This window comes from Argiope bruennichi, chromosome 4, assembly GCF_947563725.1.
Source record: "Argiope bruennichi chromosome 4, qqArgBrue1.1, whole genome shotgun sequence".
In the NCBI taxonomy this organism is placed as follows: domain Eukaryota; kingdom Metazoa; phylum Arthropoda; class Arachnida; order Araneae; family Araneidae; genus Argiope; species Argiope bruennichi.
Genome location: NC_079154.1, coordinates 19,614,138 through 19,631,317, shown reverse-complemented (window position 1 = coordinate 19,631,317; position 17,180 = coordinate 19,614,138). Strand labels below are relative to the sequence as shown.

At 33.0% G+C, this 17,180-nt stretch overlaps 1 protein-coding gene across 2 annotated transcripts in view; it reads right to left on the bottom strand.

The window, feature by feature from the left end:
* LOC129965520 (glutamate-gated chloride channel-like) overlaps positions 1-17,180 on the bottom strand; it is a 253,593-nt gene that overhangs the window by 15,950 nt on the left and 220,463 nt on the right. For both annotated transcript variants that reach the window (XM_056079489.1, XM_056079490.1), the window contains 3 exons: positions 16,001-16,083; positions 8,679-8,819; positions 1,389-1,780 (listed from right to left, as the gene is read on the bottom strand). In XM_056079489.1, the coding sequence (XP_055935464.1) occupies positions 1,389-1,780; positions 8,679-8,819; positions 16,001-16,083 (616 nt within the window). The remainder of the gene's footprint in view (positions 1-1,388; positions 1,781-8,678; positions 8,820-16,000; positions 16,084-17,180) is intronic.

The window sequence follows — 17,180 nt, the reverse complement described above, 5'->3', positions numbered from 1 at the left end:
ACTACAGTGAAAGACCACATATGAAATTCTTCGTCCAAGAGGTATTGATAGTACCTTCAAAGAGAAAGGGGTGTCCAAACACCTGGATGCTAAATGTTTCTCATTGTGAAAGGACCTTCCCAAGACCCACTGGCGCCGCTGAGAGAGCATATTGCTGAACCCCGATTGGCCGAAAGAGAGCTCAAATGACCAATGTAAATTAAGAGGTGAGATTATCGCCGAAATAAAGCGCGGAGATTTTTTTTAGGAAGAGGAGAAACGAATTGCAGACGGACTGTTGGACTACGCCCACGAGTTCGGAGTCCGAGAACCAACTGAGTTTCAAGAAAGTCTTCGACTTTGACTCTTGCATCTCCCACTACAGGTGTAAATAACTATTTATTTAACCAAGATTAGAACAAGTTGTTCTTTGTATATATAGGGCTGTAAAATAAAGAATTGTCTGGTAATTCTGCTTCGTTATTTGATCAGTCTAGATCAGGACACTACAATGCCTTCTCGCGTATTCAATGAAAAAAGGTGCTATCCCCTCCACTCACATAAAGTTTTCATTTCACTTACGGTCTTTACCTTGTGGCAAGGAATGTCTTGCATCACATTGGCGGAAAATAGAAACGAAAAACTGATCTGTGACATTAATCTAACGTTTTTACCGAATCTGTAATATAGTCCTTGTTGACTATTCTCTAATATTCAGTTAATACATAATTATACGATGATTGAATATGCAGTGGACGCCTTACTTTGGACCTATTAAAAAAACCTGACATAGAATTACAATTGATGTCACAAGTTCATATACGAAATTATATCTATATAAGTTATTGAGTTTTTGAGGTTATTATTCTAACCAAGAGTTGGTAAGAATCCACACTTTAGATGGTAAGCTTGTAAACCAAATTTTATTTAACTAAGCCAACTTTTGTAATTTTGTAATGTTTCTTGTATACCAATAGCAGGATAGACAGATTTCTACTGATTCTATTTTTCATTCAAAATTTAATAGAAATGTACAAATGTGGAGTAAAATCTGTATATTAAATTTTAGCTGACTATCTCAAAGCGTTTTTTAGGTATCTTATTTACAGACAGAATCACATACATAACAGACATAATTCTAAAAATGTATGTTTGACGAATCCCCAAATTTCAGACTTCTCTAAGTCTGAAATTTGGGGATTCGTCAAACTGCCGAGTTCAAATTTTTAGAAGATTACTATATTTTCTTTTTGTTTTCGTATGCGGGAAGTTAAAAGTGTTCAATCCGAGATGGTTTTAAACATGGAGATATATCAGAAATATCGTTATAGAAGTTTTTGATCATTACAATATTTTTTCTGAGAAAAATATGTATGTAAAAAAAGTAGGAAAAGAAACCATTGTCTCACCTGGGCAAGGGACGGGTTCTTGAGGGACTCGGGCACCGGCGCCGATACGGGTCGGGTACCAGAGGCTCCGGGAAGTCTCCGGTAAAGGTAATTGACGATGATAAATTCCAACATGGAGGCGTAGATGAAAAACATGCACACGCCGTCCCACAGGTTCATGGCGGTCAGGTTGGAGACCACTGGCAGAGTGGAACGAAAACCGTTCGTCGTGGTGCAAAAGTTCAACATGGTGGTCACGCCGATCATCACTCGCGCCGGCACGGCGTTGATGTCCAGCCAGAAGCTGATGAAGGAGCTCGTCACTAGCACGACACCCGGGACAAAGACTGTACTAATGTAGAAAGACTTGTCACGCGTAAAAACCAGCAGGACCCGCAAACAACTGTAGTTACCTGTGGGGAATATCGGTACATAACTTATTCTGTATAGCATAACACCAATCAAAGCCCCCCACCCCTGCAACTGTCATTTTTTAACCCTTTCACTAGGGTGGTTCAATCCGTTGTTAGTGTCTGAACTAAACTAGATCTCTTTTCAAAAGTGTACTCATTGCACACTTATTTTGAAAGAAAAGAGGAATGCTTTTGTATAGCAAATGAGCGTCTGTATACAAAAATCCCATGAACTTTTTCCTAATGATTGTTCTATTCTCGTAAATGTCTATTTATTTATGGCACCCAACATTAATTAAAAAGTTCTTGTAGGTTTTAGCGACAACCACAAAGCGCAAAGAAAAAAGTTTGCTAAATTATAAAAATATACTCAAGTGTATTATTTTTTTATTTCGAAAAATTTTGAAAATACGAATCACATGCTATATAGTTTGACGATTAAAATCGTCAAATTGGCGATAATTTTTTGGCGCTTTGTTTTTGTCGTCGTTACAACCGACAAGAACCAGAAAAAAAATGAAGGTGGAACAGACATGATACACGCGATGGTCACTGGAGGTGCTACTATCCAAAAAAAATATGCCGTTAATGTTACCATCCTTAAATGGCGCTCGTCTCTCATTGGGTTACATCATAAATGTTGGATATATAGGTGTTTAATCTCCTTGGGTTATGTGGTTGCAGTTATATTTGGCATTTGTCTCCGCGGGTTATTATGTAGATGCCGGATATACCCATCATCAGAAACGAAAGGGTTAAATAAGGTTCGAAGAGGCCAATATTGGAGTGGAATAAAAAGCCATACCTACCTCTGGACGGTCATGTGACCCCCGATAAGACAATGGCAGATAGTTGTCCAGACAATGATGTCTCAATTGTTCACATTTGAACATTACCGGCAGAAATTACACATTAGAACAGCAGCAGAAAGACAATTATTGCACGCAATAGCTGAACTCATGAGAACACAGCTTTAAACAGCATTCCGAACATGAAGTGGAAGACAATTCACATCTTTTGAGGAAGACCTTCCTTAGTCCAAACCAGACTCCCAATACCAAAACCAAATTATTTAATAAAAAAATCTTGAAAAGTTTGAACAGTGGCGAATTCATTAGGTTGAACTTCTTCAGTATGTTACGTTACTAAGTTGTTTCATTTAACAGAAACGGGTTGGTCTATAATAACTTTGAAGTTGCATACTTGTGCAAGATCAATCGCAGTACGTATTTCTAAAATGGGATGCTTCTTATGATTTACAACTGAAAATATTTTTGACTGGATGATAAGCAATTATTGTGGATTGGTAAAAGAAATCATATTATGCATATCAAAGTATCCGAAATAACCTTTCCTATTGATGAATTTGATTGAAAATCCGATACATATCGCCAGTTGTAATACAAAGAGGGCGTCACATCTCATCAGTTTAATCGTTACATTAAAAGTTATATTTTTAATGAATTTTGAAAGTAATTTGAATTTTAGAAAACATAGTTGAACTGTCTTCATTACATCACTAAAGGTTCTTTGTTTCAAACAAAAGGCTACATTGAATGAAATTGTGTATCGATGTATATCCTTCCCCGTATTGTTGCAGGTACTGAAAAAACAAACATTTCCTTATTGCAGCGTTTCTCAACCTTTCAGTATTCGCGACCCAGTTTTCAATCATAATTTTCATCTCGCCCCCCCCCCCGCCTACAATAAAATGTATACAACAATAATGTATATTTTGTATTTTGCATTCTGTTTTTAAATTATTTTTAACCAACTGCCAAAAAAAGAGTAAAAGCGAGCCAACATTGGCGAGAAATCACATCTGGCATTTTGACAAGCGGGCAGTGAACAGATGAAGTGAATGAAAGCGGGGAAAATTTAAATATTATATTTGAAATGAAAGCCAAACAGGGAGATAACGTTAAAAGAATATGAAATTAGAAAAATTCGTTAATGACAGTTGACATAGATGGGGTGAGCTAAATTTAGAAACTGGGAATACATTTTTTCGAATAATAAAAGAAATAAAACAGAAGTATGACTAAACAAAAGAGAAAAAAATAATTAATGTTTGTGGAAGAGAATCCACACGACCGATGCCGTCTCGAGCATGCGCAGATGTTTTCTCATAGGAAAAAGCAAAATGTTGGATAACGCAAGTTTCTATTCCAGCCAGTCTCATTCGAGTCGATCCTTCTATCGCTATCGAATATATCACGAATGTGTATGTTATGTATATTTTCGTGTCAATTCACCATATTAAATATTTAGGTCAGCAGATTCATGCAGATTCATGAATACATTTTTAAGCGGAAGTAAGCGAGCATTAGACGACAGTCAAGCATCAACAAGCACACAGACGAGCGTCGTTCCAAAAATAAAATCAAGAAAATATTGTCAAGAATACTTAAATTTTAGGTTTACCAGTACTAAAGTAAATGGAGAAGAAAGGCCCCTGTGTATCATTTGCTCAAAAATGTTGACCGCAGGCAGCATGAAACCTAATAAACTTAAATGACATTTGGAAACGCTTCATAGTGAGTACGTCCACAAACCCAGAGAACTCTCCGATTCCCAGAGAAAACTCATTTTTAAAAAAACTTCGTGAATTAAAAAAGCTTTAATTGCATCGTACAAAGTTTCATATAGAATAGCCAGATGTAAAAAAATTTCACACACACCATTGGTGAAGAGCTTATTTCGCCAGCACCTATTGAGATTGTAGAAACTGTGTCTGGAGATAATTTTTCAAAACTGCAGTCCGTACCTGTTTCAAATAATACTGTTGCTCGTCGAATTGGTGATATAGCTGAAGATGTACAGTGTCAGCTTTTCTCGAGGTTGCATGACAAATTGTTTTCAATGATGAAGCAATTTGATTACTTGATGAAGCAACAGATAGTAATAAAGGTGCTCATTTAATATGTTCGATTTTGTGATAATATATCAGTTGTAGAACTACTTTTCAGCAAATTAATAGAAAAAACAACGGCCCTCGCATTATTTGCTATATGATTTTATGAACGAGGCAAACATAGAATGGAAAAATTGCGTCGGAATATACACCGATGGTGCTCGTTCAATGTTCGGAAGATTCCAAGGTATGCAAGCACTTGTAAAACAAAAATCTCCTCAGTGCGTCTGGACACATTGCATGATCTACAGAGAAGCTTCGGCTTCAAAAGAAAGGAATCCTGGTCTGAATATTGTGTTAAATACGGTTGTAACCGTAGCAAATTATATAAAAATGAGACCTCTGAAATCGAGAATCTTTTCTGCACTTTGTAAAGACATGGTTTCAGTATATTCAGCTTACTATTTTATTGCGAGGCAAGATGGTTATCCTGTGAGAAATTTTTGCAACGTGTTTATGAATTAAGAGAAGAAATCGCCATTTTCCTGAAAGAAGAAAACAGACTGGAGGCTGAGAATTTTCACGATGGTTTATTTATAATGAAATTGAGCTACTTGGTCGACATATTCGAGAAATTAAATAATTTGAATTTTCCACTCCAAGAAGCAAATACGCATATGTTGTATACGAGTGATAAAGTTAATACTTTTTGTAAAAAAATGGAATTGAGGAGCAAAAATTTAACCCTTATCGTGGCAAGATTGCTATTTTAAAGAAAAGCAAAAAAAAAAAAAAAATGTACATAGGTAGCTTATTATATATTATATATATAAAATAAAAAAATATATAAAAAATATTATATATATATATATATATATTATATTTTTTATATATATTTTTATTTTATAGTGGTAGTATATTTTTATAAAGTTGTATGTATGGTATACTATACAAAATGAACATAAGGGTTAAAGCAAAGAAATCCAACAATGTTTGCAAATCTGGATGATTGTACTAAAACTTACAAGGCTGAAGAAGAGCATGTAAAAGTGGGTTTTGTAACCACTGAAAATCATTTAGCCATGCTAGGAAAGAATTTTAAAAAGTATTTTCTTTCTGACGACAAACTGATAGCAAGTTACGAGTGAGTTAGGGATCCATTTCATAAGACTCCCAAAGGACTCTCAATTGATGAGGAAGAAAAATTCATAGACTTCACGACAAGTGGCGAAACTAAAAGACAATTTAGTAATAAATCACTATTTGAATTTTGGGTAGGAATAGAAGATGATTTTTCTGCACTAAAAGCAAGGGCATTTCGCATTCTATTACCATTTTCAACAGCCTAGCTTTGTGAAACTGGATTTTCATTCTGTGGTTTCTTTGAAGACAAAATATAGATCTCGGCAGAACTGAGAGTGGCTATTTCTAATATTAAGCCTTCCTTCACTCTGCGAGACAGGCCACAGAAAGTCACTAATAATTAAATTTGTTTTAATTTAGTATGTTTTGATTAAGTAAATTTCGATTTAGTAAGTTGTTTTACTTTAATAAGTTATTAAATATGTCGAAATGTATTTTGTTTTCTATGTGTATATGTGCTTTCCTTTCAGACAGTTAATCAATTTTTTAAAATAATATTTTCTCTTGGATATAACCACGCCCCCCCCTCTAGTGTGCTCGCGCCCCCCTAGGGGGGTGCGCCCCACAGGTTGAGAATCGCTGCCTTATTGTGCTAACAACTAATGAGTTTTTTTAATGATAGTATTAGCATATATCAATAAAATTAAGTAAAGTTTGTATAAAATGCTTGTTGTCGTATATTTTGCAAAATGAAAGAATTATTATGATTCTATTATTTTTTTAATTTATCTGTTATGAAAATTGGGGAAATTCAAGCATTATAATCAGTCTTATTTCTTATTTTAAACACTGAATCAGTCTAATTGAGAAATTTTAGGAAAAAAGTTCTTCAATAAATGAAAGAGCTTTGATGTCCCTTGACAGCAGTCTAGTTATATCATTTTTCTCACAGGGTAAAGCTCTTTGTTCTTGTCCGAACATTTATCGATCATTCATGACAAAGGACGAGGCATTCTCGATTCTTTAAGTTCAAATGCTGAGGCGATGATGCACGTGGAATAAAGTCGGCTAAACTAAAAACTGACTGGGATAAGTAGCACGATTTAAATGATCAACATCGCGAAAATGACTTGTCCTCTTTTTAATTGAACTCGGTTATTCTGATTGGTGTGAACTGGTTTTAAGTGATTATACGATAGATAAGATAACGAATAAATTGGATAAAGAATATTTTCACAAAAGATTTTTTTATACATTTACTTTTAAATGAATGATTTATAACTTCATATCCTTTCACTAGATGGCGCTACATGATATTTCTTTTGACATTTTTTAAAAATAAAAATATCTTTTTCCTTTTTTTTTTTTTTTCCCCCCTGTTCAATTTTAATGTTTATTGTCGTATTTACTTGCATTTTTTTTGTCACTTAAATTCTAATCTTGTACTTTAAAAACAATTATCGTCTGTTTTAATAAGTTAAATGAATATTATATCTCATTTGGTTTGTTTCGTAGTTTTTCAAATGATAACTTTCTTTTATTTGTTTTACGTCAGTGCTTTAACTATGCTTCTTCTAATTAGATCGAACTTTACTGAATGAAGCCTTTTCAACTAAAAATATCATAACCTTATCAATCAATCAATGAAACGATATTTTTTTATTCTATATTCTTAAGAAAAATTAGACATTTGACGTTTAAATAAAAACTACTTATTCTATCAATTCAGTAATTATAAATTGAAATGATTCTATTAATATTTTAACTCAGTAAGTATTAATAAAAAGTATTAAAAAGAAAAGAAGATTCTGTATTTTTTAGAAATTTAATAATGCGATTTCTCAGTGAATAAAAAATTTATTGATAAGAATAAAAATGACTACAGTTTGAGATTCTACATTTTTTAAATTCTTAGAACATTTAAGTTTTTATAATCTTCAAATCCGATCATAAATTGAATTCAGAGAATCGGTGATGTGTGCAGATTTTATACAGTTAATCCTTTGATTAAGTGTTTACCAGAATATAATAGGAATTTGAAAAAAGTTATTTGGGACGGCAATGTTCGTGACAAATCAATGAAAACAGAAACTAAAAACAAAATGAAAAGTTAAAAGTACGAACTTCTATACATGCATTAAAAGTCTGGGGAACCAGACTATGAATAACTTTTTATTGCATTCTTAAGCTTTTTATGAATTAAGTTACACAATTGATTTCTGTTCTTGGATTATTTGATTTCTTTTCCAAAACTTTTTATACAAATATATTTGATAATGTAAAAGATCTTTTTAAGATTGGAATACCAAGAACATACTTACAGTGGAACCATCAGTCAATTGTTCTTTCATTATATTAAAATTATATTGAAAGCAATAATAATATCAACTGATTTTTAAGAACTACATCTTCTAAGAACAGCTGTCATTGTTCTTAGCCAAGCGAAAAAAAGCTATTTTAAAATGTATTTGCATAAATTATGCTGCTTGGTTTTCTATACACATAAAATACCGATTTTAAGTGTGAAATAAAATTGGCAAAATCAGTCCAGTTGTTGAGGGACTATGTTAAAATTTTATTTATTAAATATTTCAAAAATGGATAATGTAGAAAGACAGTTCGAAGATTGACGACATATTTAGGACTCATGTGTTTTGATATAAAATAAAAATTGATGAATGATCGGTGGTGGAATTAGAAAACTGATTCTTTAGTTTTCTTTCCATGTTTTAAATTTTAGATGCCAATTATGTGATCGGTTTACTGATCACCAGTGATCATAATAACAGAACATAATATTTCCACAAATGGTACGCTTTAACCTATCCGTAACTATAATAATTTGTGAGCAATAGAAGTGCATGAAATTTTCATTGTATACAAAATAAAACTTCAATAAATTGTAAATGTCTCATATTTTTTTTTTTTTCAAATTTGAGTGAATTCCGGATGGACACTCACCTCTCCACGTGTGCTGCTTCCCGCACTCACCGGTGACGTTCTTTACGAGATAAGCGTTCTGTTGTCGTAGCGAGGTTGCACCGTTGATCTGCTGTTCAGTTTTAGACCACTTAAGCTCCACTTCCGTCTCCTCGTGGGAAACTGAAAAAGAAAGAGAAACTCTCCACAATCAGTAAGAATGTCACGTCAAGTCATACCGAATTTGTTTTTAATATCTAGCAAACTTCGACGATCACTGATATACTCATTATATCAATAGTATTAGCCCTCTCATTTTTAAGTTTAGTTTAGGTACGTCAGAATATTAGAATATCTGAGGTTCTCCTTCAAAGATACCCCCTCCCCCTCAACAAATCACAATATAGCCCGTGTTCTTAAGGGTTGATATACAAAAAAAGAAGGGGGGGGGGAGGGATCTCACTTAACCTGATAACTAAAAAGAAAATGTATGTTCGGACATCCTTTGACTCTTTTTGGAAAATCTCCCTCTTCCCCAAACCCAACAAGGCGAGTATCTCTAACGAACAAAGCACACGCCACTGTTATTTAATAATCACATTTAACGAAAGAGGGAGACTACAGTGATATCTGGGCGACTTGGGCAACCTTCTTAGCATCGTTGAATGAGCATTATTGCGCTTTTCCATATTGATATAATTAATCTGTTATGAGAGCAAATTCTGATGAACTTCATCTAATCGCAGTAAAAGAAAGTATTAGTTCAACTGAAGCAATAAACATAGAGCATTCTGAACGGTTAGCGATGTCTGTCATTTGACATTCAAAATGGGCGAAACTGACTCAGTTGTTTAAATTTTATTTTGATAATTGATGCTATTTTAAGACAATGTGGGAGGATGGAGAGTAAGCAACCATTGATGATGATCATCCATCCGCCTCCCCTATCGTATTTTGGAGTTATGAGATTTCGTATGAAATGAAAATTTAAATGTTTTTTTAAACTTTTTATTCGATTACATATTTCCATTAAATCAACAGCAATGCAAAAGTGTGCCAAGGATGGACGTTACATTACAAAATATGCAATTCTTTTATCACTTTCATCTTTTTAATGCAAAAGATTGCCTTTCTTGGGTCAAGCTTTGTGGTTTTATTATTAAAATAAATGTGATTTTAGTAGCTATTGTTACGAATCTTTGCTGCGGCTTCCCAGCATAGCTGGTTCCATGGGAGGTCCCAGAGCTTGGCGACAAACTTGGCGACCATTTGGCGACTTGGCGACGAATTTGGTGACTTTGGCGCCAAAATAGATTATACCCGAAATATCGAGAATTTTCGCGATCCGTCCAGTAGGAACGGAGATACGCCTCGAACGTTCCTGATTGGTTGAGAGGCTTCTAGCCCCGCCTCCTGATGCCTATAAAAGGAAGCAGTCCTGCCGCTGCCGAGTAGTCGTGGACCAGTGGAGTCGAAGAGTAGTCGGGATCGATGCTAAAGAACTGGCCTTCCAGAGATAAGCGAAGCAGCGACGGAGTGAAGCTAGTGCTGAACTAAGCTGTGTGCTACTGTCTGCAGTAGAGTCTGTCGTATGCTGCTTTTTATGATGCTTTGTATGCTGCTGTGTTTGCTGTTGTATGCTGCTTTTTATGCTGTTTTGTATGCTGCTGTTGTATGCTGCTGTGTTTGCTGTTGTGTGCTGCACGTCTCGGCTGAAGATAATCGTCTTCTGTGCTGTATATAGTTGTCGTCTTCTGTGCTGTATATAGTTGTCGTCTTTGTGCTGTCCTGTGTGTCTTCGTGTAAATAAACGTCGTTGTTTTATTTTCTACTGCCGCCTGGTGATTGAGCGTTCTTCACACCATATAACCCCCACTATCCAAACGACCCCCGGAAATTTCGTAACACTATATTTATAAAGTTACTGTCTATCTATTTTATTAGTGCTGTTTTCTTTTCTTAAAAAAAATATTTCTGTCGTGCATTAAATGTCAGAGAATTTTTAAAACTTTTAGCAGTATATAGGCTATACTCAGATCTGTTATCAGTTTTCTCACAAAAGGATCATAAAAAGCTTTAACAAATGAATAACTGTAATTGGTAATTTTAACATAAAAGTTTTTTGAGCATAACATACCTATTTATAGTGCTGAATATGAAAATATTATTACGCAAAATTTGTGAGTTATCACAGAAAATGCATACACGATTTTGTTCGAAATGAATTTAAATAATCATAATCTATGCATAATTTTACCCTTTAAATTTAAGAAATGCAATAAAACTGCTTATGGTAAGTCAAAGTTTAAAAGATATGATTTCTACACAAACTGGCATTGATTCAAATAATATTTAGCTGATTCGTTGTATCAAACAACAGCTGTTATAAAAAATTATAGAGCGTAGCATACCGATGAATTCATCTTATTCTTCAGTAATTTTACTTTAACTGTTTTTTTTTATATATAAATTTTTGGTTTTGCTAATGAAAATCTTAAAAAAAGTATAATTTTTTTCAATTTTATTTAGTTTTTCTTTTTTTTTGGGGGGGGGGTGGAAGATGGCACTGAAAGTTCATAGAGTTTTCAACAAAAATGATAAAAAAAAAAAGAAGAAGAAAGAAAATGGAGAGAGAGAACTCAAAAATTAAATCAACTAGTAGGAGATACAGATTGGGCTGCACGACATTTTCTCTTTGACAACATAAAATTGATAGACATGAAAGAAAAAAGCTTTTTTCTGCCATCGAATTTTATGGTGGCACGGCAAGGATTTCAGCAATTCGGGTTTGACGCTCGCCAACTGTTCCCTCATAACCGAACTCACTCGATTTTGCTCTTTTGAATTTTTGTTTCTTTTGCTTATTCCCTTTCGCTTTTTTTATGCTATCGGCTTTCATATTTCCTCAACAAAATCACATCTATTTCATACGTACTGTGTCGTCACCTATGGTGCACGGGTTCCTTTACTGTGATTGAAAAACTACTCTCCTTGAAAAAATAAACTATAACATTTATTTCTGCTACAAGACAAGTTATTCTATAAACATATTAAATTTAAATGACTGCATTTCCGAAAGAAAACAGTTCAGAGTCTTTTCAGCTGCTGATCACCATGTTTTTCAGTTTTTTTTTTCTTCAAGTTTTTAATTCCAAGTTTTTTAATTCCAATACGGAGTTAAGTTGTTACTGGCTTCGTCAAAGATCGCGGATTCACGTGACATACTGATTTCCTTCGATTAGAAATTCAATCATTGGAACAAAAGATATATTGGTAATTTCAATATATACAGGGTGTTCATTAATTATTGTCGGGGTTTCCGTACCTCATAACTTTCGAATAAAAAATATTACGCAAAAACCGATTACGTATTCGTAAAGTACAACTCAAACAATTTTATTAATGATATTAAAGTGTAAAGCTTGCACAATTTGCACTTTGTCGGCATTCAGCTGAAGGCGATTCTTTGAGTTGTACTTTACGAATACATAATTCTTTGAGTTGTAATTTACGAATACATAATTCTTTGAGTTGTAATTTACGAATGCATAATCGCCTTCAGCTGAATGCCTACAAAGTGCAAATTGTGCAAGCTTTACACTTTAATATCATTAATAAAATTCCTTGAGTTGTACTTTACGAATACGTAATCGGTTTTTGCATAATATTTTTTATTCGAAAGTTATGAGACCCCGACGATAATTAATGAATACCCTGTAGAATTCGAATATTCACAAATAAACACTTTCGGCCTCTTTTAAAGAGTATGAAGTTATTAAGCATTTATCTATGAATCTGTGGACTAATAAAAAAAATCCCTCGCGAAAAGGGTCTATGTCCGATTTATTCATTATCATATCACTCGTAATATTTCTTTTACCGTAATTGTGTTACTTATTTCAATCAATGTCTAAACATGATTTCTATGCATATTTTCACTTTCTCGTATCGAATTTTTTGGTGATATCGTAATCGTCAAAAAATTAAAACTCGAGATTTTGATGAATCACCTTGTTTCAAACCTCACTGAATCCAAAAAACATATTTTTATAACTATGCCCTTAAAAAAAAAACCCCGCTTTGAGCTAGATGGATGAATATTGGTAGTTTTTTTTTTTTTAATTTGTATATTACAATCAAATTTTGAGCGAAATATCTGTATATGAAGTCCCAAATATTAATGAATTTGGTAACTACAAAAATTAAAGAGCTAGAAAGATAAAATTAAATGTGTAGATTATACATTTAAAATGAAGATTGGACATTAAATTTTAAATCAAAATCCATCAAGGTCATGACCTCTCTCTGTCTATACTTCGATCTGCAGACAAAGATTGATTGAATTTTAAAATGCAACAATTTTCTTAAATGAATTTTGGTACACAATTTTAGCATTTAAATTGTATAGGTTTTGTCAAATGTTGAGACAAAACTGTCTGGGGGGGGGGAGTGACTGTATGTCAGTCTGTACTTCTGCATGCAATCAAACCCGAGGATTCAAAAAAAGCAATGACTTAATGAAATGAAATTTTTTATATAATCTTTCTGCTGAAATCGTAAATCTATGTCAAATTATCTTTTTAATCAGCTTAAAAAAAGGCATTCGGAATACATATTCGATTTTCTTTATTATATTGTGTAACATAAAACACTCATGCAGAGGATTCTGAAATATGGGTACTAATGGGTGTTCCCGCCTTACGGAAAATCCCCAGTTTCATGCGGAGAGAGAATAAAACATTCTTACTAGAGACTATGTGAAACATTTCAGTGTGATTATTGCTACTGGTTAGATGATTGACTTCTAACTGAAGAAAAAGATGAGCATTCACTCTTTGAGGCACGCGATTTCAAAGCAAATAAAAGCCTTGACACATTTTTTTATTATATTAAAATGGGGAAAAAAAACAAAAAAACACCTTCATTCCGATTTAAAGTGTTTTACGTGTGTGTTGTGACTTCTGGCACCTTATAAGCCCGCAGACAGTTATCTGTCAGCGATTTAAGCCGAATGAGTGTCTGTTGTTTTTTTCAGTAGCGCCTACTAGGGCCAAGAATACGACTTAGCTACTTACACGTTACAACCCTTTTTACGAGGCGGACTTCGTTCATACATTTCATTCACTCAACCACAGATCGTAATTTAGACCTGAATCAGAGAACGATTAGTTCGATCAACGAGAGCACTAGTGGTATTACTCTCGACATGGAGGACTTTGTGACCACTACAGATTTATATATGCACCAGCCACCACACACATGGAGAGTCTTCGGATGGTGGGGTTCAAACTCGCAACCCAAGGGATACGAATCCAACACCCTACCAACCAGGTTATTCCGGTCTTGATTATTTAACATAAAACATTATTCAAAATAAGAAAAAAAATAACATTTCTATAAGTCCTTTTTCACAAAGTGAGATATATGTAATCCCGCCACTTCACAGTTTCCAAATTAGTATAAAACTCAAATAACATATTTTCTTTATTATAAAGCAATTTTTTCATTCATAATAAAACAACATACACCGCTATAAACGACAAAAATCCACTGCATCATACAATGCGCCAATCTTTATCGCAACCACACACGCACAACTGACTGATACATTTTGAGTTGCATAATTTTTTTCTACTTATTTACGTATTTATCTGTGGTAAATAGCATTGTCAAATACATGAAAAAACTTTAAATAAAATATTAAACTGTTTGACGATGAGTAATTTCAACTTCTTGAGGTGGATTAAAATATAACCCACCATGTATAAAAAACTAAGCAAAAAGTGAGACAGTTTTTAATCCACTTAGTCCAAAAGAGTTAAACAGATCGGATTTGCTCGGGAAAATATGAAAGCGTAACTGGAAGTATAAAATAGCAAACAAGAAAAAGCAGGGGAGGGGAAACAAGCTGCCTCTTCATGCTGTTATATCGACCAATGTAGGAAATATTTCTACTGAACGGGAAGTTCCCTAGTTCTTTATACAAACTGCAATATAATATTCTTTTTTAATGAATGCAATACCAGATACTATTGCAATCGGTATGTCATTTTATTTATATGCTGAGTCAGAAACCCCTTTTTTATTGATAAACAATATTTCATTTTCAAGTTGAGTAAGCTTCATTATAATGGAATTAATTTTCCGGAGCCGGTGTCCTGGAATAGGGGTAGCCGTCTTCCCCGTGATCTGGGCGTCCCGGGTTCGAGTTCCGGTTCGGGCATGGGTGTTCTTCTGTGTTTTATCTGTGAGGTGTGTGAATGTGCCCCCCCCCCTTCCTGTAAAAAGAGGTTGTGCAAGTGAATGTGAAGCATGAAGTAGCTAAGTCGTACTCTAGGTCCTAGTTAGCGCTACTGAAAAAACAAGAGACGCTCACTCGGCTTAAATCGCTGACAGATAACTCTTAAACTGTCAGTGGGCTTGTAAAGTGCCATAAGTCACAGCACATAATTTTCCTGATTAATTACGGCTTAGTTCTGTAAACAATCGTAAATTGTCTCCACATAAAAACAGTAAATAAAATAACAGTTATAAAAACATTTTTTTTTATCATGCAACGAAATACAAGAATCATCTCTTTATATTTATGATTGGCCAACCGATCATTTCTGAAAGCGAGTTGACACGAGCTCAGTGGCGAATTTATTAGGCAAACTAGGTAACTGTTTGGGTCATTAGACTCAGAAGGAGTTGCAAGTAGTTCGATTAAAAAACATTATTTTTCTAGTAGCTAAATAAAAATTCTGCGAATGATTAAATATTAGACTAATATTAGTACTTTAGCAAGTGTAATTATTCAGATTCAAATATGTTTCATTGCATTCACTTAGTTATTAGAATTATAAAATCAAACATCTTTTTCAATAATATTGTGTAGAAACATGAAAGCCAGAAATCTAGAATCTTGAGAAATAAATAAAAACAAACACATACCCATGCAGTTAATAAAATAAAAAAAAAAATATTAATTTAAAACCAATCATAAAAATTGTTTGTAAAGCATACTGAAATATAAAAGTAAATTGATCATCTTATTAAAGCAAAAAGGGCTCATAATATACCTAGGACCTTAATGTACCAAAGTTTATCATTGAGTTTACTGTTATACAAATTTCCATATATCAAGTTTAAAACAAGTCTTCATCCATTAAATATATGTTTGTTATTAATAGATATAAAATTCGTACATTGAATTTACTTTTTGAATAAGAATGTTATACCCAAAAAATATGAAAATAAAAATATATTGATCTCAAGTAAACGCCAAATAATTATTCTTTTGTTTTTATTTAATTATTTGAAACTTATTAAATATAACAAACAATCTGATTACAAGAAATCTATATCATACGAGAGACACTCACCACTTTCTAAAGCAAAGGGACACTTGAGATTGTCAAAAGGAAAAATATGAAGATTTCCCTGACAGTTCAAAACCATGGCACGTCTGAAAAGGAAATAAGCATGCTATAAATAGAAGCAATAATCTCTTGAATAATTATTTATTCATACCTAAATCGAAACTCCTCTTTTGTCAATCTCACATTGATAATCTAATAATTTTTTACTTCATTTTTTAATTATCATTTTAATAGTTCTTGATAATTACTTAGAAATTTCCATTAAAAATAATGATTTTATTATATACATTTATCAAAGTACCCATACAGTGTGATGACACTAATCATACGAAATTCTAAACCATTAGAGACAGATACTTTTCGTATTGGAAAAATGCTTCAAGTCACGTAATGAAATATATTTTATATTGTTTAAATCAATAAATGCACTTCCTAAAAATTCTAAATTTTTATAAAATCGCTGGTCTGATTAATCACAATAAGGAAAACTATTCTTTTCGCCCTAACACTTTAAGCAAGATAGATTTCACACTTCTTCTGTCAACGAATCGAGTTAAGAAGCTTTAAATATTCTTATTTTAGAGATTCTTAATGTAGATTCCAGGTATTCCCCAATCAATTCACGGTGCAATTTTGAAGCGTTCTTGATTGACCCAAATGAATAAAATCGAAAGCTCCATAACTCATACAATTTAGGTTGAAGAAAAGTTGAACTTTGTTTCTATTTAAAATATTAGTATATCAAAATTGTTCAACAAAATATGATCAATGAGACAAGAAATTATATAAAAATTTAATTTTATAATTTTTAACAAGCATGTTTGTTTATTCAAAGATATAAAAAATATTCTTCATTTCATTTTGAGTATTTTCAACTCAAAATAAAGGCCTGTCTCTAAAAGTTTAAAATATGAAATCGAGAGAACGGATATCATGAATTTTGTTCCGTTAGGTTTCAATGAACTGCTTTTATCTCAAATGTTTTCAATAAATGGAAATATGTTACAATTTAATACATAGAAATAACCTAAAATAATGAAATTTATTCCAGAATGAGAAATATATTTTTTGATAGGCTTTGCGACAGAAAGTAAAGAAATAACCATGGTTATTCAAAAAATGTTACTTAAATAAAACTGTGTAATTATCATTACATGTTATTCAGTTATTTAGAAAAAAGAGT